Source organism: Lontra canadensis, unplaced genomic scaffold, assembly GCF_010015895.1.
Source record: "Lontra canadensis isolate GAN:19392208 unplaced genomic scaffold, GSC_riverotter_1.0 scaffold3, whole genome shotgun sequence".
In the NCBI taxonomy this organism is placed as follows: Eukaryota; Metazoa; Chordata; class Mammalia; order Carnivora; family Mustelidae; genus Lontra; species Lontra canadensis.
The window spans coordinates 14,995,945-15,023,935 of NW_022630997.1; the positions used below are offsets into that span (position 1 = coordinate 14,995,945).

Sequence of the window (27,991 nt, forward strand, 5' to 3'; positions counted from 1 at the left end):
AGCAGGGTTCTCTCCTAAGAGGCCACCACGTGAGCCCCCAGAGGCGAGGCCCTCCTGGCTGGTGCCAGGAGAAGCCTGGGGCCCTGCTTCAAGCGTTCTTTCCCATGGACGCTGAGGCAGGGATCAGCACAGCTGGGCCTTGGACAGGCTCCTGGGCGTCCGTGGGAAGCAGAGAGCCCTTGGCCCAGCTCAAAGATAGGCCAGGGCTGGGGAGTGAGCGGCCTTATAGCCAGGGGGCGACCCGGAGGACTGCTCAGCAGGGCGGCCCCGGCATGTGTCACAAACCCACACCCACATCAGACACACTTCTGCAGAAGGGGCCGCTGGAGTGTGGAGAGCAAAGCAGTCTTCTGTTTCCCCCGAAAAAGTGCCCATCCCGCGGGCTGCACAGGGAAAAGCAGAACCAGACGGAAAACGGCCTCTCCATCGCGGAGCTGATGATGCCACCTTCTAGGGGAAACCCTTTTGTTACACGCATCACTGCTGGGTTTCTGCCACCAAGTTTCTTCTAAAATTTAAGCTGTGTGCCTTCCCTTGAGCCCACCCCTGGCCACAGGTCCTGCCCGCCCCCGCCCCAGGCAGACAGCATCCCCGAGCTCCCCTCACCCTCTGCTCCTAGCACACACACAAGCACTCGCCAGTGCGCACACATACACACGCGCGCGCGCACGCACACACGCACGCTCCCCCATCTGTCCCTGCCCTGCACCTTTGCTCACCTCACCCCTAGCGTCCAAACTCCTTCCTGCCTCTGCTCTTTCTCTATTCATCTTTCAAGGGTAGCTCTAGAGCGCCCTCTTCTGGACATCCCTTCCCAACTGCCCGGGATCACTCGGACCTCCTGTTCCTAGGAAATTCCTATACAACAAATCCTTTTGACCCGGATGGCAGATCACAAAGTGACTGTATGTTGTCCTCCCCTGCATGTTTATCTTGTCGCTGCCAACTAGACGGTGTGCTCTGTGAGGCCTGAACGGGTCTTCCCCGCCACCCTTCTGCTCAGACACAAGATCAGGTTGGGCCTCCACCACCCCTCAGTTAAGACATGGACGGGGGCGGGGGGGGGTGGTTGGACAGACAGACAGATGTACTTGAAGAGAGACCGGGAAGGCCTGCAAACATGGAAGACCCTGTCTGCCCTTCTGTCCAGGAACTTTGCAATTGAACCCCAGCACAGCGCTTGTCACTGCCCCTTCCATGGCTCCCCAGGTCTGGCCTGCTGTCCCCAGAAGTCCGGGGAGACCCATGGCCAGGCAGCCTGTGGGAGGCTCAGACTCTGGCCAGTGGGCTCAGCGGCCTCATGTCCCCTCCAGGAAGCCAGCTCTGTGCCTGCGCCGCAGCCTCCCTGTCCTTCACAGGCTGCTTGTCAGTCACCATCGAGGTGGGACTTCTTGGCACACACACAGGTGGAGACCCAGTGGCCCGTTGTTTTCAGGGCTCTGAGCTGGCCCCCTGGGCCATAAGGCCATAGGGCCAGATTCTTATGAAGTCCATACCCACGAGGACAGGCCAGCCAGGCACCCCAATATCCTGGCCGCCATCCACACTCAGTCGAGCCCCTGCTGTGAAGACAGACTCTGCCAGCCTTCTCACCACATGCCGGTTCTGTTTTAAGAGCTTTGCACGTGATCTTGGGTCATCCCCCCCACAAAGATATTTGTGTCTCCCCTGGACCACTGAAGGTGCAGAGAGGTTAAGTAACTTGCCTGTGGCACAACGTGGCAAATGGCTGAACCACGCTCCATCCCACCCACACTCTGAACCCTCTGCTCTGAGGCCTGGACGCTGTGGAGCTGTCCCCGGGCTGGCAGCGCGCTCGGGGCCTTTGCCCAGCATGGTTAGTCCAGTCAGAGAGGACAGACAGACAGCGCTTTGTCTTTTCGCTGTGGATGGGACAGCTGCTGAGATGCTCTGGGATGTTGGGCAGATAAGCACAAGGCCTGGGAGGTTTCTGGGGTGTGCCACAGCCCCGGCATGGGCCTCCCTGGGACTCAGCTCGGGGCGGGGGGAGGGGTGCGAGACCCTTTCCCTCCCGAGGAATTCAGCTTTTTTGCCCAGGGCAGGAATTCCGGCCTCTCTGGACTGTCCACATGGCCACAATGGGGCCCATTCTCAGGACCCTGGAAAACACATCCTGTGGAGAAAGGACGGATTCTTGTTGGACACAAGGGCCCTCAGTGCCACAGTTTACATCAGGGCACGAACGGGGGCAAAGAACAGCATTCATGCCCCCTCTGTCTGTCTTCCCTGGAGGTCGCTGCCCTGCAGGACCGTTCCTTGCAAAGGCTCTGAAAAACCTAAAGAGCCCCAGCTAGGGGCTGAGTGGGGCGGGACCATCCCCCAGCCTGCCTCCGACCTCAGCTGACCTGAAGCTCCTTTGCCCAGACCCTCCTCTCTCAGCGTCTGGACCAACATGCCGTGCCCCGCTGGGTCGGCTTCACAGAGGATCAGTAGGCTGCGAGGGCCCCGGGGAGAACCCGCGCGCGAGGGCTGGGGAGACAGGCCACAAGCGTTCATTTGCCGGTGTTTTTAAAGACTTTTTCTGCCGTAGTAACAAATTTCCCATCATGACCCAACACAGACAAGTTAACAGGTGTGCACCTGAAACAGGTTTCACAAGACAATACTGATCTCGCCATGACTGACACCATCGTTTTGTCTATCTTTTTAAAAGATTTTATTTATTTATTTGACACAGAGAGAGAGATCACAAGTAGGCAGAGAGGCAGATGGCGGGGTAGGGGAGGGCGGAAACAGGCTCTCCACCGAGCAGAGAGCCTGATGCAGGGCTCGAGCCCAAGACCCTGGGATCATGACCTGAGCTGAAGGCAGAGGCTTTAACCCACTGAGCCACCCAGGTGCCCCTTGTCTATCTTTTTAAAATGCTTATTGGGACATATTAAGATGGTTTCAGAACTCAATAAGGGGTCAGAGCCTGTCATTTGAAAGGCATTAGTTTATTTGCTATTGTTATTTCCTCTTTTTATTTTTTTATTTAACATATAATGTATTTGTTTCAGGGGTACAGGTCTGTGATTCATCAGTCTTATACAACATGCAGCCCTCACCACAACACATACCCTCCCCAGTGTCCATCACCCAAGTACCCCATCCCCACAAACCCTTCTCCCCTCCAGCAACCCTCAGTTTGTTTGTTTCCTAAGAATAAGAGTCTCTCATGGTTTGTCTCCCTCTCTGGTTTCGTCTTGTTTCATTTTTTCCTCTTTCCCTATGATCCTCTGCCTCGTTTCCCAAATTCCTCATATCAGGGAGATCATATGATAATTGTCTTTCTCTGATTGACTTATTTTGCTTAGCGTAATACCCTCTAGTTCCATCCACATCATTGCAAATGGCAAGATTTCTTTTTGATGGCTGCATAATATTCCATTGTGTGTGTGTGTGTGTGTGTGTGTGTGTGTATGTATGTATACCGCATCTTCTTTATCTATTCATCTGTTGATGGACATCTAGGTTCTTTCCATAGTTTGGCTATTGCGGACATTGCTGCTGTAAACATTGGGGTGCATGTGCCCCTTTGGATCACTACGTTTGTATCTTTGGAGTAAATACCCAGCAGAGCAATTGCTGAGTCATAGGGTAGCTCTATTTTCAACTTTTTGAGGAACCTCCATGCTGTTTTCCAGAGTGGCTGCATGAGCTTGCGTTCCCCTCGACAGTGCAGGAGGGCTCCCTGAAAGGGTTAGGTTAAAGCAGCTTGCCCTGCTGCACCAGCCGCTGGGGCAGAGCTGGGCCCAGAACCGGGGTCTGTTGATGTCAGGGCCAGACTTGGCACCAGCGCTCTCCCACCTGCCTCGCCTCTTAACAAAAATCTTCCTCCAGTGACACTCTGACCACATCCTCCCTGACTCTGAAATCTTCCGGATTTCACGGAGGGACATTGACACCCCCCTCTGCCCCTTCCCCTACCCCCACCAGCCTGGCCTTTCCCTGCCCGTCCATCTGCTTACCCACCCTCCCCAGTTCGACTCCCATTTGGAGCTGCTTGTTCCCGATTCTAGAGCTTTCCACCCTCTACTCTCTGCATGGATCCAAATACCCCTGATCCTTTGAGTCTCAGCTCAAAGCCCACTGCTCCTGGAAGCCTGTCTTAGATGTTCTGCAGCCCCGGATCTCTCTTTTTTTCTGCATTTGGAATGTAACCACTCCTGTGCTTCTTGGAATGTCTCAGAACGTTAGGTTTCTCACTATGCAGGTTATTTGTATTCCCCCAACTTCTCCCTAAACTCACAGGCCGGAGCAGGTCGTGTTTCTCCTGTACCTGCCCAGGCCTTCACAAGCATCCTACGTCAGGAGCTGAAAACAAGCTTAGTGGCAGATAAGGGCAGTCAAGGTCATCGTTACACATCTCAAGGGTTCTGTGTCATTGTCTTGGCCACGGCTGCATACCCTCACTCCAGACCCCGTAGTCCAGGCCCCACCCAGGTCCCCTGAGACCTCTGGGCTCTCAAGGTCACCCAGAGCCAGCCATCTGGCCAGCCAGCAGGCCTCTCAAGCAGTTCCAAGCAGCAGCAGGCCCTGCAGACAGGCGACCAATGTCAGCCAGCAGACAGGAGGGTGAGAACATCAGGCTTGAAGTTCCTGCGTGCACGTCCTCCTTGCCAGGGCACTCTCTAATGGGAGCAAGAACGGGAGGGAGAGGTGGTGGCAGGCAGCAGAGGACTCAGTTCCACCTGGCAGGGACTCTGCGTCCTTCTGCAGAGCTGGCCTGGCCAGACGCTCAGTGGCTCTCCCAGGCTTTGCCTCCCACCCCGGGACCCTGATGGGCGGGGTGGCTGCCTCCTTTCCCCCAGCAAGAGCCTTCGCCTACTGCTCAAGCATCCCCTTCTTGTAGCCCGCTCCCCAGTGGGCCTCAGGGTGGGAAGTACCCCACCAGGAATGTCACTGCAGCTTGGGGAGGCTGGGCAAAACTCAGAAGGCCTCAGGAGCTCAGTCTTCCTATTCATAAACCCACCACCCCTGCCTCTTTCAGGGCACCGATGGTCCCTTGCATGCCGGGAACTCTCAGGGGAGGGCAGGAGTGGAAGGCTTGTGCAAAGACAGGTGACCAGTAGGTAGGAATTGTTAATTGCCTCCCCCGCTCCCTGCTCCAGCCTTGTGCCCTTTGCTGTCTCCAGCCCATCCTCTTAACTAGAAGGTTGTCGGAGGAAGCAGCAGACCTTACCAAGAGAAATTAAAGTCGGGGGAAAGGGGGAGGAAATGAAGCTTGACTGCCCCCCTTCAGCCATAGCATGAAAATGCAGGACCTTTATGCCTTGTGGCTTGGGGCTCAGGGAGTAAGCCACTCTGGAAGGTTAAAGGCACCCGATAAGTGAGTCCAGGCATGCCGATTCCTAGGGGTCAGTGTCTCCCTGAAAATAAGACTGTGGCCAGATGGGCCCTGTTCAGATGTTCAGTGCATGGGGAACGGGGTCTTTCTGGGGGTGGGGGGGCATGCTCAGAAGAGAGTAGTGCTTGTTTTGTGTCTGTGAAAGCCCAAAACTCTGCAAACGGGGTTGGAGTAGCCCCTGCTGGGTACTATGCTGCCAGCATCAAGGTGAGGTCCAAGTTTAAACAAGCCTTTGTCAATTGGGTAGCAACTGAGGTGGGGTCAGTTCCAGATGTGAAAGATAACAAAGACAATTTATATGGTATTTTCTGGGCCGGGGCACTATGCTAAGCCTTTTTATGCATACTGTACATTTCATCTTCCCTGAATCTTAAGGTACTGTTATTATCCCCATTCTACAGATAGAGAAACAGAGGCTCAAGATGGCCAACCAGTTAGCACGTAGCAGAGGGTTGAACTGGGCTCTGTCTGCTTCTGGAACCTGTCCCTGTTCCTAGAAGCAGGGCCAGGAGATGAACTGTTTATATCCCGAGATTGTGGGGGAGGGGCGGGGGAGGCCTCAGGAGTCCCTGTTGAGATGAGGGAGGGGCATGGTGCTGTGCTGAAGGAACTCTGCACCGCTCTCCCCAAGCAGGCCAGACCCATGGATCAGGGGCTGGCCAGCTGTCCCAGTCTGCTAGCATGGCCCGGTCACTGTACCTGGGGTCTTAGTCATCCTCAGTACCAGCTGAGGAGAAGGCTGATGGAACTGAGTCAGGATACAGCCTGGAAGCCTTTGCAATTACATTAGCTTCTGACGGCACTGGAGGGAGACGGGCCTTCCCCTCCCCTTCTGCTTCCTGTGGCTCCCCGGCATATAGTGATTCAGCAGCAGGTTGGGAGGGAGCTAGACTGGGACGTGCCTGGGTAGAATCCCCGGCAGGGTGGGGGCAATCAGCACCAGCTGGGGGCAAGAATTGGAGCCTGGGGGTGAGGGGGGGTGCCGGGGAATGGTGGAGTGTGGGAAGGGATCTTGAGTTGCTAGGGTGCTGAACCCCAGCAGAGGGGCCTGCAGTCCTGCCTAGGGCAGCTGGAGGTGGGCACCCCCTGCCTTCCCTCACCATGCCTGATATGTGAGGGATCAGGGAGTGCCTAGCATACTCAGTGGCTGAAAATACAAAACGCCTTTGCTCAAAAGTGCCCAACCAGAAACCTGCAAGAGGTTTCCTATTAGGGCCATGCCTGCTTGGGCTGGAGGCCAGGTGCCCTGTGAGGCATTCCTGTATTGGCCTCTCCCACCAGTCAGTCACAGCCCGGCCACCCCTACTGCCAGGGAGCCTCCCCTCCATTGACCCAGGTGCTTCTCAGACCCCCACAGACCTGCTGTTCCCCTCCCTTCCTTGCACCCATAGCTCTAGGGTGGCCGTGTTTGAGGATTTGAGCACCGGAGGAAGGCCTGGGTTCTCAGTGCCCAATCCCAGCCTCACCCCTGCTCATCGTATGACCTTGAACAAGTTGTCAGCTTCTCTAAGCTTTGCCCACCTCATCACCTCCTAAAGTGGGGTCCAGGTGGGAGGGGCTTATACTTTGGTTAAAGGAAGGGCTGGCCAGGGGATCTGTCTGGAAGATTCTCTGGCACTGCAAGCACATCATTCTTACTAAGCAGAAAAGTTTCTTAGTGGTGGCTTGGGTCCTGATGGTGACAATGGTATAGTGCTGCCCGGTACCCCTCCTGCCTGTAGGGAAGGGGTGGAGTTCTCAGCCAACACTTGTCAGAGATGCAGACAGTGTGGTTGGAGGTGGGGGAGCTAGGGGGGCTCCACATCTGAATTTGTAACCAGCTCCCCAGATAAGCTTATTGAATAACCGAGCTGACTATGGCTGACCTGGGCACGTCACAGAGGAGGTACTCGGCACCTGGGAATTATGTCCCTCTCCTGCTTCCAGTCCTCAGTGTGCCCCCCTGTCACCCGATAATGACCTGCCTGTCTCCCTTCTTGGTGCTGTTGACAAGCTGAAAGCGAATCCTGGGGAGCCGGCAGCTGCACAAACGAGAGAGGAGGAAGGTGGCTATGGCACTGAGAGGAAGCCGTCCCCACCAGGACCTTGGGCAGCCTGTGGATGGTCAGCGGGCCCTTGTGTTCCTAGGCCCCTGAGGGCTTCTCCTGCAGGAACGGCAGGAACACAGCTCCTTTCCCAGGCCTCTCTCACTCTGCAAAAAAGCCTGAGAATCAATTCCTCCCCAGGAGTGGCAAGTCGGCTGGGCAGGACATAGCCACCAACTAACACTCTCCTCTCCACGGAGAATTCTCCCTGCAGCTGAGCTCCAGGCACTCCAGGATAGTCTGTCCTGCTCTTCCCTTCCGTCCTAGGGACACGAGCTTGCCTGCCCTGCCAGGTCAGGCTTGGGGAACAGATGGGAACTCCCCACCTTCCTAACTCCTTTCGAACGCAGCAGATTTACCAGGTCCACCTCCAGCCCATGGACCCTGCCGTTTCCGTTCTTGCAGGTGGGTGTATACACCACTGCTCTTTCCCAAGTTGGATGGTCTTGGGCAGTGGCTCACCCTCTGTTTCTTCATCTGTAAAATGGGAGTGATAGGACCTTCCTCTTAGTGTGGATGTGAGGTCTGAAAGAAGCATGGAGTACTAGGGGAGTTCTCAAACTAAGATGGGCAGGTAGGGGGAAGGTATCAGAAATGCGGTTCCTGGGCCTCAGCCCCTTTCTGAATCACTGGGGGTCTGAGCCCAAACTAGAAAACTCAGGAGCCTAGGAGAGGCGGAACCCCTCACCCTGGGCTGTGCAAGCAAATCGCTTTGGTGCTTAACTCCCCAAAAGCTCAGGCTACCCCCCAGACCTCCAGAATCAGGGAGTCTGCATGAGTTTAACGGCCTTTCTTATGAACCTGCTGTTCCTTCCCCCACGAAATCACTTCTTTCCAGCTGGCAGACCTAGCTGACCAGTTCGCTTACACCAAAGTCCGGCAATTGGCATTTTCTTTGATCCCCCCAGGGAAAATAAAGGCATTTCCTCTAGTCTCCAGATAGATTTCCAGCCAGCCTCTCCTGAGCACTCAAGGAACCTTAAGCATTTCAGAGGCCTGTGACGCTCCTGGAATGATTCGCGAAAGGCAGCGGTGGTGGGAGGGGCTAAAGGCAGGAACAAGGGCGGGGTTTGGGAAGTAGCCTGATCCCGAGCCTGGGTTAATTCCTTGCTGGAGGGATGGGGAGGCCCCAGCCGGGCTTAGTCCAGGGCAGCTTAAAGGAGGCTCGGAGGTGTTGAATTATTGCCATTGACGAGATTTGAACCCAGTTCTCCCTCAGAAGCTCAAGCTCCATTCTTACTATTCCTAGCCTCACAGTTACCCTCGAATTGTGCTGTGCCCTCCCTCACGGCTTGCTGAACCTCCAGTTTCCCAGCCCGAGCCTTTAAGGTGAAAGCCACATCTGTTCAATATTCAGCCTGCAGTCGGTATATCTCCACACCTACACCAGGCCCAGGGGAAGTAATAGGAGGAGTCAATACACAGTGTGACCTCAGAGAGCCTTGGGTCCAGGGCAGGGGCAGACTTTCATCAAAGGGTCACACAAATCTGTAATTATGCAGAGGAGAGGAGGAGATGGGGAGGATGTTGGGGAAGACACGCTGAGGAGGTGACATTTCAGTCGTGACTGGAAATCTGAGTGGGCATGAGCAAGCGGTGCAAAGAATTGGGAGGGGAAGCGCTGCAGGGGAGGGGCGCGGGCGCCCCGGGCCTCAGTTTCCCTATTTACAAAGTGTGAGAACCTGCCCCGCCCTCCCCCACCCGCTGAGGACCGGGAAGGTATCCCCCGCCCCCTCCCCCCTCCAGATCCTCTTGTCTGGCCGGCCGGGGGCGGGGCGGGGTCAGGGGTGCGGGCGGGGCGGGGCCCAAGGCTCGCGCCCGGGGTTGGGCTGGCGGGGGGACCCGCGGGCAGGCGCGGCGCGCAGTGCGTGCGGCTGCGGAGCGCGCGGCTCGCGGGCCGCTTGGGATCACATGAGCGGTGGTGCCGGGGACCGACCGCAGCCGGCCGGTGGGCTCCCCGCAGCCGCAGCCCCGCGCCCTACCCGGCCCTAACCATGTCTATCTGTTGTTGCTTCTTTTTCAGGGATTATGGCAGTTCCAAGAGGAAATCAGGTAAGGGAGCCTCCGGGCGTTTTTCCTTCCAACCTCCCCTCCCGCTTGGGGCTCGCGCCTCTCGGATCCTGCAGAGGACTTAAGGGGGGCTTGTCCTTGCCGGCCGCCCAGTGTTCCCTTCAGGTGGCCCCCTCTCCAGCCCATGGCCCCTAAGCTCTCTGGTACTCTCACCTTCCCCTTCTCCCACGGAGCCCCTCAGGCTCTCCCCGTGGGAATGCGGGTGGATGCATGGGAGGATGTGGGGGTATCTTATGAAGGGCCCCCCCGCAACCCTGGCGGCCGGCTCCTGCTCCCACCCCCCACGGGCTGCTGTGCCTTATTACTGGGCACTGCTGTGACTTCTTGGGTCCTTCCGGTGGTGCGGCGGTGATGAGGGGGTTAACAGAGACGCAGGGTTTTCCCCGTGCGAAGGTGAGATCCTGGACCGAAAAGGGGGTCCTACTTGAGTGGCTGTGAGTTTTTAACGCCTGCAACGCAAACCTTCTCCTTTTCCCCCACCTCTAAGCGCTTTCTCATTGCTGCGGAGGTGGGGGCTGTATGGTAATCCCAGCAGAGGCCGGGATGGGAGGGGGGTACCCGCCCTGGCATTGGCCTGACAGGTGCCGGGGTCCGCCGGGAGTTTGCGAAGGGGATGGGGACAGGGAGAGAGGCGGGGCGAGTCCTCCGACGCTGTGTGCTGGGGTCAGAGAAGGATTCTCTCCGGGTGGGGGAGGCGGGGTTCTGCACATGCCTGGGTGACGCATAGGTCATTGGGGAAGGGTGGTCCCTACGAGTTAGGACTGTGTGTCTGGCGGCGGGGCCGGGGGGGCGGGGGTGGGGGCGGCAGGGGGGAGGTGGCAGACTGAGCGATCTGTGTTGACATATGTGTTGCCCGTATTTATGGGGGTGGTGAGTTTGGGGACCAGCAGCCATCTGGGGGTTCTGGCACTCGGGGATGTGGGAGTATGTATTAACACGTGGCTCCAGCTGTCAGTCCCCTGGGAAGATACCCGTTCAAGTGCCTTTACCTACAGATCCACAGAGGTGTGTGCGCCCATATATGAGGGATAGAATGTGAGTTGGGATACATGGAGTTGTATGTCATGTGTGTTTCTGAGTATGGCTTGGTATGTTTTGTGTGTGCAAGTGCTTGCTGATATGTTTCTTGGGACCAGGAAGGTTGTACCCTGGTTTATGTACGGGTTGTGGGGGGGTTGCATGTGTGTAGGTGGGGCTGTGTGTGGACATGTGTGGGTCTTCCCGGTTGTATGCCGTGAGCGTATGTTAACTCCTTAGGGCGCTCGGGTGTTGAGTGTGTGTGCCACTGTGTTAGGATGTATCTGGTTAGAGTCTGTGTTCATGCGTGTTTGTGTCCCTGTTTGGGAGGTGTCTAGTGTGGAAAGAGATGAGTGTGCATGTGCCTATGAGCTGGGCGGGGTGGGGGAGTCTCAGGTCTGCCCACCCACTGGTGCAGAAGGATATTTCCTGCTTGAACAGAAGGAAGAGGGTGCATTAGGAACCTGAGGAATTGTATATTGCATATGGGCCCTGTTACTTGCAGTCAGAGCTGGGGGTGGGGCAGGGAGAACTGGGAAGGAGGGGCAGGTTTGGGATTGTGTTCTGTCTCAGCACCTCCCACCCTCACCCAAGAGCCTTGCCTGGGCCTCAGAGGTCTAGTGTACTAGCTGTGCCTGGGCTCAGATTCTGCTCTGCATGACCTTAGACAAGTTTCTAAACTCTGCCTCAGTTTCCTCATTTTCTACATATTATCTACCTCACATGTAGCTGTTTAAAGGACTTCATGTAGGGTAGCCCCTAGGACATAATAACTCAAGTATAAGTTGGAAATCATCAGTATTTTCTGAAGCCCTGGGACCTTGGGTGAGTCCCTTCTCTACTCTGGGCCTCAGTTTCCCCTCTAGAAAGTCAAGGGACCAGATAACCTCTCAGGTCCCCCTACCGTCCATCTCCCCCCACCCCCATCTCCGAGGCTCAGGTTCTGTGCTGCTTCCTAAATAAGGCAGGGCTCCACCCAGGCTGCTTTACCCAGGGAGGGCCTCCCCTGGTTTCTCTGCCTTCTACTCTCAGGCCAGGAAAAGGATGGAGAGAGAAATTTAATTTACATTGGCTTATGATGATGGCCACTTAGTGTCATGGTTAAAAGTGCAAGTTCTGGAGCCAGACAGCAGGAATGTCAAGCCTTGCTATTCCTCCTCTGGGAACTTGGGCAGATTTCTTACCCTCTCTGTGCCTGTTCGCTCCTCTGTAAATTGGGGACAGTATCCATACCCACCTGTAGTGACTAATTTTATGCGTCAGTGGTGGGCCATACTATTTAGATATTTGGTGAAGCATTATTCTGGATGTTTCTGTCAAGGTAGTTTTTGGATGAGATGGACATCTGCTGGACTTGGAGTCAAAGAAATTACCTTCCATAACTCTGAAAAACAATCTGAGGGTTTTGAAGGGGTGGGGAGTGGGAGGTTGGGGGAACCGGGTGGTGGGTACTAGAGAGGGCACGATTGCATGGAGCACTGGGTGTGGTGCAAAAACAATGAATACTGTTACGCTGAAAAGAAATTAAAAAAAAAAATTACCTTCCATAATATGGGTTGGCCTCTGATCGGTTGAAGACCTTAATAGAACAAAGGCTGACCTCCCCCCAAAAGAATGAATCAAGCTACCAGACTCCCTTTGGACTTGAACTGCACCAAAGTCTGCAGCCTACCATCCTATCCTACCCCATCAGATTTGGGCTCACCAAGCCCTCATAATCACGTGTGCCAGTTCCTTAAAATAAGTCTCTTTCTCTATATATACACATTCTGTTCTGTTTCTCTGGAGAACACTGACTAATACACACCTCATGTGGTTATCATGAAGATTGTACAAACTAATCTCTGTGAACATGTTTAGAACACTGCCTGTAGCCTAGAAAGCTCTCCCAAAGTGCCAGCCCCTATTATTTATTGATCATCCCCTAGAGGCTGGCAACTTCATGTATGTTTTCTTATTTGCTGTCCAGAGGCTCATTGCATATGAGTGATGGGATTCCCATTTTGCTGATGAGACACTGAGGCTCTGAGAAGTTGGCTGCCCCCAGTCCGTGGCAAAGTAAGGATCTGAGTCCATGTTTAGGGCTCCATGTTCAGCCTGCTCCGTAATGAATTTCACGGAGCTTCCCAGAGTCACTCAGAGAACATGGGTGCTGTTCCCTGGTCATCACTTTTCACATATTAGTCCCCAAAGCCCCAGGTCTCCTCCTCCGAGGTGTCTCTTCTTGAGCATAGATCTAAGACTTGAAGCCAGGCCCGGGGAAGGTGGAGTCGATAGCAAGAAAGTTCTCAGGCGGCTTACAGCTTCTTGGAAGTGGCAGGACCAGTGACCTTGAAACTGGAAGGCAGTATAGCCTCAGACTTCTCTGCTCGCTCCTTCCCTGCACTGAACCAGCTCCTCCCCACATCTTCCCCATCCCACCCACCATCCATGCCCTTGCCCTGGCCCAGCATCGAGAAGGGGCCCTTGACCCCTTCCTTTCTCTCCCCTGCCAACCCAACCTCCACCATCATACCATGTTGGAAGCTCCCTTCTCTTCAGGAAGACCTCAGCTTTCTTCTGATCTGTCTGCTCCCACCCCTGCCCCTCCACATTGTTCTCCACACCACAGCTAGAGTGAGCTCTTCAAGTTTCAAATCATGTGCTTTTCTGCTTAAATTGCCCCATCCTATGCAGAATAAGCTCTTTAATCCGGCTCACAAGCCCTGTGTGCTTTAGCCCCTTGCCTGCTGTCCCGCCCCAGGCTCTACCCTTTTCTGCCTACCCAGCCCCACATTCCTACCCCACCCTCTGCACCGTCCTGCCTCTCACCTTCCGTTCCTTAAACACAACAAGCTTGTTCTCTCCACCCAGCCTTGCACTTGGCTGTTCTGCCGCCCAGAATGCCGTTCCCCTGATGTTTCACACAGCTGCCCCTTCTTAACATTTTCGGCTTAATTGTGACCTCAGAGAAGCCCTGATTCTCCAGTGTTTAGCTGCCCCCTCCTATCACCATGTGCATTACTGACCACATTCTATCTTTTGGGTGTTCTTGGCTGTGATCTGTGTCCCAACACCTTGAGAGGGAAGACCTTGCTGCCAGGCCTGCACTAGTCGCAGGGTTGTCCCCCCGCCCCCCATGCTGGTTGAATGCTCAAGCTCACACGTGCGTGGATGAGTGGTGGGTCAGGACAGAAGGCTCTCTGCAGCCTCAAATCAGGGGACATTATCTGGGAAGAGGAGCAATTTTGGCTGGTTGGGGGCAGAGAACAGGCAACTTCGGTGATCAAGGGACAGCACTTGGGCAAAGGTGGGACAGCAGGACGGAGCATGGCTTATTTGGAGACCAGAGACTTCGCTGACCTTACCGAGTGCCAGCAGCTGTAGTCCAGGTGCTGTGTTGGGTGTTGTGGTTATAGGGATGGGTCTTTCTGTCCTCGAGGAGTTTGCAGTCCACCAGGGTGATGAACTGTGTATATATAGGAATGTCCTGTTAGAGAGAAGCAAGGAAGTGACATGGGTACCTGAGGGGTAGTAGTTAGGGCAAAAGCCTAGACAGTGCAAAGGCCCTGGGGTGGGAGAATGCTCAAGGCATGGCAGGGAGGTTTGTGGCTGGGGTGGAGAATAGTGGAGGGCAAGGTGGTAGGAGGTGAGAGCAGAGAGGTAGCTAGGGGTGGGGGAAGCAGCACAGACCACGTAGGGCTTCTCAGGCCATTTCAAGGGTTTTGACTTTTTGAAGAGCCACTAAGGGATTCTGAGGAGATGGGGGGCATGATCTAACTTAGATCTCAGAAGGATTCTTCTGACTGGTGAGTGGAGATGGACCAGGAAAGGAGATAGGTGAGAGGTCATGAGAATTCTAGCAGCAGTGGAGACCGAGCTGCCGTCAGTGTGGCCTGGACTTGGATGATCGGGTCCAAGCCACGAGCGGTTCCTGTGGGTGCTGGGGAGCGGCAGTCAGCCCCACTTGCCAGTCATGTGACCTTGGGCCGAACCCCTCCCACTGGTTCTGCTGTACTGGTCAGGGAGCAACTAGAGAAGCAGACCCAGGGGGAGCTACTCATAGAGAAGTTTCTCGCAAGGAATTGGCTTACAAGTCAGAGATCCAAGGGCAGGCCAGCGCCACAGTCTACAGGTGAAATCTCCTCCTCCAGGAAGCCTCAGCTCTGCCCCCAAGGCCCTTCAGCTGACTGAGCACCCCCGGCCAAGTAGCTAAGATGATCTCACTCAAAATAAACGAATCATGGACTTCGTCACATCTGCAAAATACCTTCCACAGCAGCACATGAGGCACGAGTGGTGGGGTCCCTGGGCTAACTGGGAACTGGAGCCTGGCCAGGCTGACCGGTGAAACTGGCCGTCACGCCCTTAAAATGACGCCTGAGCTGCCACCTACTGCCAAGCGCGGAGGGTCCCTGGAGGTGATGCAGCGAGGGGGCTTCGGGCCCCGTGGTGGGGAGGTCCTGTTGCCAGTCGTGGTGCTTGGCTTCCTCCACGAGCTGAGAGGGGGCTGGAGCAGGCTCTCCCCTGAGCAGAGGGTGCTCTTCAGACCTGACGGAGACCCTCTCACTTCTGGAAGCTGCCTCTCTCCCCGTTCCGGCTGTGGAGTTCCGAGTTTCGCCGCCAGGGGGGGCAGCGGCCACGGAACCTGCGGTTTCCTCTTGGCCCCGGTTTGCGGTCCCACAAGAGGGCCTGATGCTCCAGACCCTCCAGCGGTCCCGTGAGGAGCTGCGTCTTGTCTGAACGCAAATGAGGTTGCTCAAGAGTGTGGCAAGTTTGTTCTTTCAGGCAAGTGTTGATGTTCCTCCTGAAATCCTGTTTACTTTATACTTTTCCTTGGAAAACTAGTGAGTTCAGCCCGACTTCCTTTTTAGTGATCGTAAAATCTGCATTACTGGACGAGGTTAATACAATCCGGGTTCCTCTGCCGGGCACAGAAGCATGCTTGAAGACAGGAGTTCGGTTTCGGCATCAGACGGACAGGGTTGGAACCCCAGCTCTGCCGTGTGTTTGCTCTGTGACTGGCCAGTTGCCTAACCGCAGACCCCCTTATGCCTTTACCCCCTTATGCAAAATGGGGGTAAAAATAGTGTCGGTCTCATTAAACACAAGGATCGAAGTAGCAGAGTCCTGGCACACAGCGAGCTCCCAATGATGGCGGCTGCCACTGTTACTGGTTTAAGTATTGATTGATTCTGAAAGGAGGGGAGAAGTGGGTCTTCCCTCTTGTCCGTGAGTTGAAAGACCCACTTGAAGCATTTATTTTCCAGGCCCGAGGCCTGACCTCAGAGAAGATGGAAGCTAGACCCAACCACTGTGGAGTCGTTGATAGAGTTAAGAACCTGGATTCTGGAGCCAGAGTACTTAGCTTCGTGTCCCAACCCTGCCAGTGGTGTGGTCTTAGGCGAGTCCTTAACTTCCTGTGCCTCAGTTTCCTTGTCTGTGCAGTGGGAACGATGATTCATCAGGTTGTTTGAGGCTTGAATACAAGTGACTTCCTGTGAAGTGTTAACTCCAAGACTGTGCCTGGCACAATAAATGCTTGCTGACGTCTGACGCCGAAACCTGAACTCCTATCTTCGTTTTTATTATGAATAGGAGGCAGTCCCATGGGTATCTAGCTCTCCAACAGGAGAGACCCCTGGCTTTGCTATTTGCCCTCCTCCAAGAAGCAGGTCCTGTCAACCAGACAGGAAAAGGTAGAGTGTGCACCATCTCATAATTGCTAGTAAACCTTGCAGCAACCTGGACAGGTGGTCTTGTCCCCATTTTATAGACCAGGAAAGTAGGTTAAGGAACTTTGCCTCAGGTCACCTGGCCAGGTAGACCCAGGATTCGAATCTGGCCCTTCTGATCCAAACCTCTTCCACTGAAGTCTGTTCCATCCTGAGCCAAGGCCTAGGGGATCCACAGGTGACCGGGACTTGGGTTCTGAAGGCCTCTAGGAGGAGGGTCCATAGACTGGGATGGGGGCTGCCCCAAGAGAATTACACTGAGACATCTAAAGGGAACTTACTGGTCATAAGGGATTCTTAATTGGGGAAAAGTTTTCTTTACAGGATGAATTTGGTTTTTAATGAAGTGGCTTTGCTTAAAGCCCATAAGTACTGGTCATTATAAAGATTGTCTACCCTCCTCCTGTAGAGGAAGGCCCTAAGAGGGGGCTCTGTCTGTCCAAGGTAGGAGTGGGCGGAACTGGTCCCCCACTGGTCACATTGCCACCAGGCCTTGGAGCTAGGCGGAAGTGTGAGTAGGGCCATTACAATGCAGAGAAAGTAGGTCTGTAAGGCCTCTGGGACTGTCCTCCCCCAAGATAAAGGCCCTATCCAGCCATAGGAGGAGGGGGACAAAGACACAGCAGACAGAAGCCACCTTCACTCCTCATCCAGAGGGCAGCTCTCCTAGAGGCTTTCATTTCTCTTAAGTGATTGCTGTCACTGCCCCCACAGAGCTCACGGTTCAACCGAGAAAGCAGGATGTTGTCAGGGACTCATTAACGACTGCAAGACAGGCTAGGTTGCAATCCATAAGCTGTGGGAGTCAACCAGAGGGGGACAGGGCTAGGAAGATGGGGGAGGCTGGGGATGTGCAGGGGTTAGGCAGCTGCCCCTGGTGGGAGGGCCAGGCATGAACAAGGACTCAGAGGCTGGAATCAGGGTGAGGAATTTGAGGTAAGGAGAGGTGTCCAGCCCGGTGGAAGTGGAGAAAAGGTTAGGAGAGGGGATGACAGGAGATGAGTCTGGAAAGGAAGCTCTGGAGACAAGATGAGCAAAGACTTTTCATAGCAATTTCCAAGGCTTGCTTCTCTGCCCAAGCCACCCATCGTCAGTGAGAGAGGCCCAGGCTGCTTGGAGAACTTGGCCAAGACATTCCTGGCACCCTCCAATAGCCCGTTCCAAAAGTGAACGTGTCTCATGAAGCCATCGCCTTCTGGCACATCTCACGGGGGCTGGTGTTTTTATACAATTCTTATTTTCATGGCTCTGGGTCCTCAGCCTGATGTCACCCCCGGAGTTCAAAGCCAACTAATTGGAAATGAAAGGAGACTGATTGATCTGGCAGTGCCACGAGCAGCCCATGTGGCAGTGATGGGATGGAGAAAGTGAACACACTGCTCACGTGTGTGTCTGTGCCTCCCCTCCCACACCCAGAGGCAGCATGGCCCCACTACCCTACTGGCCTGGACACAGAGCTCAGGTCGGCAGGCATAGGCAGGGCTCCTGGCCTCCCCTGCCCCACCCCCAGCTAGCCTGGCTGCCCTCGGCCCTGCTTTCTTTGCCTTACTCTGCCCCTCGCTGCTGTCTCCCATCTTCCTCTACTAGGAAAGTACTAGAAAGATGGCCCTGAATTAAACAGCAAGGAAAAGGCTAGAGGTGTGCTCTGGAGTCCCCAGGCCGTGCCCAGACCTGCTGAATCACCCTCTCTGCAGTGGGGCCCAGGAATTCGCAGGGTTAATGGGCTCTCCAGGGATTGGGCGATCAAGCCAGGGTCAGGTATGAGATGGGTCATACTTGCGGTTGATGGCAGTGTTCAAGGTAGATAGGCAGTGAGGCTGCCTGAGGACTGACGGGGCTGGCCCTGAAGGGGCACTCAGCTGTCTCCCAAGTTGGGGAGACAGTGGGCCACCAAGGGGAAGTGGGACCTGTTGGGGGCCAGAGAGCGCTGGCCCAGCGGCCTGGGCTTGGAGAACAGTCCAGGGGCCTGCCCAAGCACTGGTGTCCCTCCTGGCCTCATCAGGAGGCAGTGATGAGACTCCTGTCTGCCTTTTCTTTCCATAAGGTTGTCTTCTTGGGGGTAGGAAACACCCACGTTGTGGTCCAGCAAAGAAATGTTTCCCACCGCAGCCCTCCGCCAGAAAATAATGTGTTCCTCACTTCGGCTCTTTGGTTTATAGGCATGTGACAGAAGACACAGCATTTCCAGTAATGGTGAAGCCAGTGGAAAAACAAAGATGTGGGGGACATGTGCATTACTTATTGTGTTAGCACCTTTTTCTGATCTATGGTTACTTTGTTTAGAAACAGAAATGTGGCGTGTGTGACTTAGTTGGCTCGTGGCCTTTTTATAATTGGTCAGTTCTGAAATGTGAAGGCAAAGAAACATTTTCCAGCATTGCAGTAAGAATTAGACATTTGCAGGGGAGAAAGAAAAAAAAAAGAAAACGTTTTTTTCCCGGACTCTTTCTGCTTTGCCCCCTGGATCTTGTCATGGCCGCACGTGACCCAGGCAGCTGGGATGAAGATGTATTTGTTAAGGGTAGAACTGGAGTCTTGTACCGAGGAAAGTGGGCCATGTCCAGGTCCCTTCACGTCCCTGTGCTCAGAAGGAGGAGCCGTCACCTCTTGGCAAGTCTTCCCCCGACGCTGCTTCTGGCTAACGGGTGCAGTGTTGGAGGAAACCCCACAGGGATGTGAGGGCTGCTTCTCCCCTCGTCTTGGAAGAGGGTCAGGGTTGGGTGCCGAAGTGTCCCGGGCAGGAGGGTGAGGTCCTTATAAAGCTGTGATGACCGACTGGGGACGAGAGGCCAAATGAAGACTGTCTTTGTACGTTGGCAGTGGCCCCCCCGGGGAAACCGAGCAAATGTGCAACTGTAACACCCTGGATGGGACAAGTTCTTCCCGTGTGTCAGCTCGCTGCCCTGCACCGTCCCTCCCCCGGGCCTCCGTGTCGCCAGGAGCCCTCCGCCGCTTCTCACTTGCATTTGATCGCGTGGCGGTACGGAAGGGCCCTTCGCTCAGCTTCATGGGTGAACTCGGTTGCTCTCCCTGCTCTAAGCGCACAGCTCAGTCGTCACTCGTGGCAGCTCTCCCCCCCCCGCCCCCCGCCCCGGGGAAGCCACAGGAAGCCGGTTTCTGAAGGGATGCTGGGCCTGGACCCCTACCCCCAACCCCAGCTGGGAGGAGCTGGTTTCTGCCAGGCCCGTATTTGACTTCACTGGCTCTGCCGTGGCGGCCTTGTCGAGTTCTCCAGCGACCATCTATGCACCTGCTCAGCCAGGCCCTGCTGTGGAAGTCGTGGAGTACCAAGATGGGTAGGATGAGGTCCCTGTCCTCAGAACAGTTAGGACACAACATCCCAAGTGCTGTGGTGGAGGTGGGGCCGAGTGCAAGGGAGTCCGCCTGGGGGTGCCGAGCAAGGCTTTCCAGCCCCATTCACTGTGGTTTTTAAATGAGTCAGGCTGGAGGAGAGGGAGAGCGGCCGTGCAGAGGACATCTGGACACCGTCTCAGTATTCGTGGTGCCACGTCTTCCATGTCCCTGCAGTTCCTGCTGGGTGGCGCTGTTTCAGAGACGCTGTCGCAGATGGCCTCTCATTCACTAATGTCACTGAAGCTTAAAAAGCTCTAATTATAAAGTTAATCCATGTGCCTGGGCTGGAGAGAACTTGAACGGGCCACCTCTGACCCTCTCCTTATCATCAGGAGGACTCTGGTTCCACCTGTCTCCAGGGGGACACGTGTCCTTGCCTGTGAAAGGAACATACATGGGGCGCCTGGGTGGCTCAGTCATTAAGCATCTGCCTTCGGCTCAGGTCATGATCCCAGGGTCCTGGGATCCAGCCCCACGTCAGGCTCCCTGCTCAATGGGAAGCCTGCTTCTCCCTCTCCCACTCTCCCTGCTTGTGCTCTGTCTCTCACTCAAATAAATAAGTAAAATCTTAAAAAAAAAAAAAAAAGAAGAAAAAGAAGGAAAGGGGAGAGGCATATAATTCCAGCGCCGTGATCACCCTAGCCAGGCGCCCAGCACCTAGAGGTGCTCATTAAATATCTGACCAATAGATCCCCATTGGGGAAGGACCCTCCAGCCAGGGGGTCTCCCCAGTGGTTGATGATTGACCATGATTGACAGAACAGAGGAAAAAGCAGCCCTTTCATATTGCAGGTGAAGACCGGGGGGCGCCCATTTCCCCACAGTTGTGTAATGAGCCAGGACGGGCCCCTCTGGGCACCATTCTCTTTCCTGGCCTCTCCTGGGGACAGAAGCCCGGCATTAGCTGAAGATCCTGAGCTCTGGTGCCGAAGGGTTAACTCTGTGCTCCCCAGAGAGCTCACACACTCCTGACCCTCCGCTGTCCTCCGGGCCCTCCCAGCTGGGCCTGCTGGGAATAGCTCAGTCACGTGTGAGCCAGATGTGGGGATTTCCCAAGCAGTGATGTGTGTGCAGGCACACAGACACACATAGACATGCACACGCAAACACACACTCACACTGTTCTGTTGACGTGGCATCTGAGGGCTCGGGATTGGTCCAGACCCACGCAGAGAAGGAGAGGGAAGGGGGTGAGGAGAGGCCCAGGGCTTACCGGCACACACCACGGGGGCTGCTCTCAGCCCTGCTGAGCCCTGCTCCCAGCAGAAGGATAGATAAGCCCCTTGTTCTTGCTCAGACTCCCATTTCCTGCAACATCCATCTTGCCATAGACCATATTGGTTATGGACAAATTTTTTAAAATAATCTCTTTGAAGGGCTTTACAGCAAATGCTGGGCCAGAGCCTTCCAGGGATGTTCTGCCAGGCCTGGGGGGCCTTTCCGTGAGCCTCTCTGCCCAGCACAAGCGAGGCTCAGGGTCTCATCCTGGCCTGAGAAGGCTTGTTTGTGGCTCAAGGGACATAACCTGGACTAGAGAATATGCAGGGCCCTGGGTGCCAAGAGGACCCCAGGGTAGTGGGGTAATCCGGGCCTTGGTTTCCCCACAAAGCCCTGGGGACTGAGTGTAATGAGTATATATCCTTTCCTCAGCCACTGGAGATTTACTGGGTACCCCCTACTCTGTTCGGGTGTACTGTAAGGATGCTGACAGGGTTAAGAGTCTGAAGGAACTTCAGATCTGATTGGAGAGACGCAATAGATTTTGATTAAGCACCTACTATGTGCCAGATCCTTGCTAGGACTATAGCAGTAGCCAGACATTGTGGAGCCAGCTGACACAGTCGGTGAACGATACAGAGATCCTGCCCAGGGCAAGCTGAAGGAGGCTGACAGAACTTGGAAAATGGGTCAGCCTCAATCTCAGTTCAGGAATGAATGCTGCCTCTAGCCCCTGCCCCCTCAGCCCCACCCGTGTCCCATTCCGATGATGGCTGTGTCCAGCCAGATGTCAGCTGAAGCATTGTGAGTCCTGCCCCAGAGGAGGGTCTCATTACAGATGTGAGGCCATTGGGCCTCCTCCCTGCCTCGCCACCCCCTGCAGACCCCTGCCCGAGGTGTGGCCTGCTGTGTCTGACCTCCTCCTGCCCTCCAGTTGGGTCTGGGCAGCCTCAGGAAGGGATGGTGAGCTTGAAGAGCCAGGCAAGTGGATGAGGGGGCCCCACTGCCTCCCTCCCAAACCCCTGTGCCTCCTGACACAGGCAGGAGCGCCTGGGTAAGTTTGTGTCTCTGTGCCCCAAGCTTGGGGACAGATGGTGGAGAGTCAGTTGGTCATCACCAAGGATGCCCTGCTGTGTGCATAGTAGATGCTCATTGAATTATTGGCGGTTGATTCATTGATAATAGGATTGCAAGAGTTGTGTCTGGAGAAGACAAGACATTGCACGTTCTGTAGCCTTGGGATGGGAATGTGGGTCCTGGATCCACTGGCTATTAATTTCCATCACTCACTCAGTCGTGGCTCTAGTGGAGACTGAGCCAGGGAGAGAAACAGACCAGAGACGGGGGGCTGGGGACCCAGGGACCCAGCAGCTGCTCACTGAGTCCCACTCCGCTGTTCTCTGTTTCTGATGCTGCCTCATCCTCACAGATCCTGGCTTTGGCTGGGGGAGCTTGTGGGTGGGGGAGTGGAGGGGGATGGCCCAGTAAGTGGGAGAGGACCACCAAGGCAGACCACCCCAGGGAGTGGGGAGGTGGCTAGGATCCTGGAACTCAGAACAGTGTTAAGTTTGTCTCTTTTCTGCACACCACCACCCTGGTGTGGGGCGAGGTGAGAACCTGAGAATTGAGAGGGAGACCCAGCCCAAGGGGCTACTGTGGGGTCAGGCAGCAGCTGCTGGGAGTGGGGTTGGAGCCCCATTGGCCTCCCCGCCCGGCACCCCTCTGTCCTCTGCCCACCCACGGCTCTTCTGACTAACCACAGCACCTGTCTTCAACCAGGATGCTTTGGGTCTTTTCAACAGCAGATCTGCCTGCTGCCCTCTGGCAGAGCAGCCCCCTCTGGGCAGCTACAGAGCTTCTGGAGGCTTCCAGGGCCCCTCTGCCTATACCCACAGGCACTGGGCTGTCTCTGCAGGCCCCAGTCATGGCCTAGATGGGCGCTCTTGGATCTAGTCCCCGAAGGGCTATGGAAGGGCTCCAGGCACAGCCCGAGCCCCCACCCCACCCCATTCCCCACCTGAGCAGGGAAGCTGACTGTTCTCTGACTGCTCAGCTCAGTGGCCCAAGGGTCAGCAGCACATTCCTGCCCAGGGTTGGGCTGCCCCCACGCAGAGTCTGGATTCCAGGAAAGGCAGCTCCTGGGAAAGGAGGCAGACCCCTTCTTACTGAGAGCAAAATGAGTAGGAATATGGCTGCATGTACAAAGGGAAGCCCGACAGAAATAATGAGCCTCCCTTGGCCAGTGGGGGAGGAGAATCCAGAGAATGAAGTCCCCTATTTTAGGCCCCTTTTTTCCCAATTCCCAGCTCAAGTCTGGCTCAAGTCTTACTATTGGGCCTTCAGAAGAGCGTCACTTTTTGCATCTGTAAATTACAGATTGTCGTAAGGATGAAATTAGAGCTCAGAAAATGTTTAGCACCGTGCCTAGCATGAGTGTTAGAAAGTGAGAACTGGTACAGTTTCTAGCCCCAGCCCTGCCACTCACTTGCTGTGTGATCTTAGGCAAATTTCTTGCCTTCTCTGTTCCTGAGTCCCCACATGCATCCTTCTAGCCTTTGGAATACCACCAAGAAGCCGAGTGTTGGTGGGGATGGAACCTGGAGACAGACAATAGCCTGTCTTCCCACTTAGGATTTGCCTTCTGTCTATGAGAGGATATGCATCAGGAATTCAGTCCTACTAAATTTATTCTTGAGTACTTCTATTTACTTAGCTCAGAGTTCTGTGGCCCTGAAACCTCAGGCCCTGGGCAGGACCGGCTACATAATTATGGGGCCTCTTGTTCATAAATGATTCAAGATTTCAAATGAGAGAACAGCATGAAGCCGAGCCCAGGGCCCTTCTCAGTGTGGGGCCCTGTGGGGTGGCCTGAGCCACGGGCACCTGAGGTGAGCCCCACTTTGGAAACCATGAGAATGGGAGGCAGGGCCAGGGGTCTGAGTGGCCACATTAATCCTTCACGGCTGCAGTCCAGGGGCATAATGTTTTTGGTTTTTTTTTTTCATGCTGGGAGGACTTCTGATGAGCTGGAGGCTATCGCTCACCCTGGATCAGGTGCGAGTTGCTGAGAGCCTGAGCGGGCGCGTGCACTCCTTACCCTCATGCGCGTCACCAAGCTGGCACCCGTGTGGCTTCAGACTGGAATTCATGTTTGAACTATGGCTTGTTTTCTTTCTGAGCCATCTTAATTCATGCCATGCTTTCTCTGGGCCTCAAGTGACTTTATCACGTAGGCCTCACTACTACTTTGTAAAGGAACTATTCTTTGCGAAGGACTGCTAGCCCTGGAGGGCTGCTGTCAAGATCTGAGCTCCTTCGTGCCTGTGCTCTGGCAGTGCCTGCGACAGGAGCTCTGTGCCCCTCCTGGCAAATTAAGTGGCTCCTTCTCCTTCCGGTAAGTGGCACAGCTAGCAGCTTTCAGCCCCTGGTTTGGCTTGAGAGCAGAGGCTGTGTTTCCCTGCAGCTTAGTCAATCAAGGAAAAGAAATGGAGCTTACAGGAAACCCAAGAAATTCAGCCCTGTGTGAAGTTTAGTTGTATAAAAGGGGAGGAAAGACTAGGCTTTCTGGAGAACCCTGTTCAGGGCTACAGTGAAGGAAGGACAATAGAATTCCCTAGGAGGGGGAGGTCTTGAGGGCTCAAGGCCCCGGAGAGCTGGAAGAATGGAAGGACGAGGAAAAGACAGGGTGTTCATTCCATTCAGGGCCCCTGGCAGGGTCCCTGCTTCTCCTCCCCTCCCAGGAGCCCCCCCCCCCTGCCGGGCTTGGGCTATGGAGGCCGGGGAGGTGAGTGACCTTGCCCCGGTCCCTTGAGCTCTGGCTTGGCTTTCCTTCTTGAAGGAGATCATGCCGCTGGCAGTTCTCCTGTCTCTCCCACCTGGGCTCACAGCCCACTCTGGATTTATTAGTTTGAATGGGTGGGACTTGCTTTACACTAGGGAAGGATTCCTGGAAACGTGGTTTGAGACTAGATTTGGGCAAATTAAACCCACTTCTCACTGCTTTGGACTTAGTCAAGTTTAAAAGGAACTGTATTAGGACCCAATCCTTTTGCTACCTTCGCTCTATCCAGGTGTGTTTTTATGTAGTACTTAGGTGTCTCTTGTCTGGGGGTTCCTTACAGTCAGGGGCACCTGTGTGACCATTACGTGATTTCTCGAATCACCTGGACCAGACAAGAAGCAAGTTCAGCATCTAAGAAGTGGCCTTGGGTCACCATATTTGGCCAGGACCTGCAGGCACCTGGCTTCCTCAGGGCCTGGATTCTGGCTGATTTTGCAAAATGGGAGCACAGGCTGTGGGAGGGATAGGAGGGCTGGGGGTGGACCATGGGAGGGGCCTCGTCTCCCCGCCTCCTGCCTCCCAGCCCACAGCCCACGCTGCTGCAGTCCCCAGCTTGTCCCCCTCACCCACTCCCTCCCTTTGTCCCAGGGGCCTCCTGCCTCCCCCTACAAAACCTTTCACAGGCACTACAGGCCACTACACTCTCAAAACAACCTTACAAAGAAGATGAGGTAAGTATTTTTATCCCCATTGTATGGAAGGAAAAGAGGCCCAGAGAAATGGCTAAAAGCCCCAGACCAGGGAGCTGAGTGGCAGGATAAATATAAGAAGGAAGATTTTAAAGAATTCTTGCCTCAGTTCTCTGCACTCTATGCCTCTTGAATTAATTGGCTTTTTTTTTTTTTCCACTTGAGTTTCCATATATTGAGCATGTGTTTAAGTGGGTTTCCCTGGAAAGGTACTCTAGTTTTCTGGAAAGATTCATGTCAGCTGTGGAGCACTTGTAATTTTGCAGACTAGCAGGTTTCTGCTGGGAGAGCCTAGAACGTCACCCGAGGACCTTGGCTGCTGCTAGGCCCAAATGCTTGATTTGACAGAAGTGAGACTTGAGGCTCAGAGAAGCTGAGCCCCTTGCCCCAGGTCACAGAGCGGGTGGTCAGCAAAACCAGTCGCGCAGATTCCCAGTCTGGAGCCCCTGGTTTTTCCACTGCCCCTGCTCTGTAGGGCCCTTGGTTCTGTCACCAGGAGAGGCCGGAGAGACAGCTGGAAGGCAGGAAGCGGTTGGTTTGTGTCGGTCACAGCTGCTCCCTTGGCTGTGCCTGCACCCTGCTCCCTCGTCCTGTCCCTCCGTCTCTGCTTTCCCAGCCCGCCGCCAGCAGCCTTGTCTGCCTCCTGGCTGGAGGGCCGGGTCTGTGAGCCAGGGTCCTCCTCTGTTCATTGTAAGGAGGCCTGGGTGGGGGTGGGGAGGTGTCCTTCCCACCCTGGGAGAGGGCTTGCTCGGGTGGGCTGGAGACAAGGCACTCCAAAGTGGGGAGAGGTTTGGGGTGGGAGCAGCGGGACTGGATTAATTCTGCAGATCCAGGGGACTGGGAAATAAATCATGTTTTTAAAAAGACAGGCCCATTTCTGGTCCACTTCCCATTTTCCTTTGGAGAGCAAAGGGAGGCCTGCTTATGGGGGTTGCATGGGTGCAGGGGGTGGGCATGAGCTTGGGTTGTTCCACACTTAGCCGTGGGGCTCAGTTTCCAGAGGCTGAGGGATTTTTTCCTGTCCTGCTCCCCGCCCTCTGCCTGCCCAAATGCCCAGACCCCAAGGACCTGGAAGGGCATCAGGCCCTTCAAGATAATTATTGAGAAAGTCATCCCAGGAGCATAGACCTTGTAAGCATTTAGTCTTGGTGGGCCAAGGGTCCCCACTTCTCTCTCCTACGACTTGGGGGTACCCCTCCATTGAGGAAGACAGCAGCTCCCCCTCTCTGACAGCCCTCATCTTCTAGCATGGGTGTTGGCAAACCACAGCTCATGGGCCAAGCCCAGCCCACCATGTAGTTTTATAAATAAAGTTTTATTGGCACACAGCCCACTCAGCCTTCTGCAGATTGTCAGGGGCTGCTTTTGTACCATAACAGCAAAGGTAAGTAGTCTTGACAGAGACCACATGGCCCCCAGAGCTTAAAAGACCTACTCTGGCCCTTTTCAGGGAAAGTTTGTTAACCCTTGTTCCAACAGAAAAGTAAGTCTTCCTCGGTTCTCCAGGCCTGAGCCAAATCATTTCCCTTGGCTCGCTGAAAGAAGTTAGTATTTCCCAAAAGTTTTCCTTCTGAAGAACCCAAAAGAAACCAAAATGGAAGTGGTACAAAGTAACAAAGCCGGCAGAGACAGCTGGAGATACCCTCTGAGCTGGGGCGGCATGGGGCTGAGTGGGGCTGGATGCTGGAGCTGGGGTGGGTCTGGCACTAGGGTGCCTAGGATGGCCTTGCTGGGTGACAGCCTACTTGGCCACATTTGGGGTACAGCAGCAGGGAGTTATAGCCCCAGCCTCAAGCCTCAGAGGGCCTAGGTGTGTCCACCTACTCTCAGCTCTGCCAGGGCATGGAAGCCAGGTCAGCATGGCTCCTGAAGCCCATGGAGGCTTCTGGCTGCAAGTCCTATTTCTGGATGCAGTCTCCAGGGTCTCTTACCCCCAGTTGCAGCTAACCTGGCGTTTGGAGGGTGTCTACGGGAAGGCATCTGTGACCGGCTACCAGCGTTTTCTTGGCACACTCACTATCAAACACTGTCTGGGTGTCAGCCTTGCAGCTCTAGGAGGCTGATTTTCCTGGTGCTGGGCACGTACTGCCTCTTATCTTGTTAATCCTCGTAGTTACCTAGGAAGTAGTCTATTGTCTCATCTCATTTTTACAAGAGAGGAAACAGGCTCAGGGAGGTTCAGTAAGTCTGTCATAGAGGAGAATCCGCACAGACTCCAGAGGCCTTGCTAAACCCCTCTACCAGATCTGCTCTCCGCTAGTTCCAGGGAGAGCTGGAAGGCCCGGGCTTCTTGGTTCTGTGTGGGGAGCCAGCCTGAACTGGTAGATGGCTTGAGCAAGGGAGAATCAGGTGCTTTAAAGGGTGGGTGGCATCCAGTGATCTCCCAAAGTCTGTGTCCCCACATGAGATGGACATGGTACTAGCTGTGTAACCTTGGGCAAATGACTTAACCTCTCTGGTTTGTTTTCCTCATCTATGAAGTGGAGGGAGTACCTTGTTGTTGTAGGTTTATTCTGAAAAGCAAATGAATTACCATATGTATGTGTTCAGCATGAGGCTTGGGGTACAGTAAATGCTACGTAAAATTTTGCTGCCGTTACGGTTGTCTTTACTGTGTGTCGTTGGGTCAGGCAGCCTTCCTGACCAGCACTGGG

General features: G+C 54.8%; 1 protein-coding gene across 7 annotated transcripts in view; it reads left to right on the forward strand.

The window, feature by feature from the left end:
- SH3PXD2A (SH3 and PX domains 2A) overlaps nt 1-27,991 on the forward strand; it is a 227,367-nt gene that overhangs the window by 141,432 nt on the left and 57,944 nt on the right. For 6 of the 7 annotated variants that reach the window (XM_032880869.1, XM_032880887.1, XM_032880879.1 and 3 more), the window contains one exon: nt 9,458-9,486. In XM_032880869.1, coding sequence (XP_032736760.1) covers nt 9,458-9,486 — 29 coding nt within the window. Of the gene's footprint in view, nt 1-9,395; nt 9,487-27,991 lie in introns of those variants that run through there. The other variant, XM_032880922.1, reaches the window with a different exon arrangement.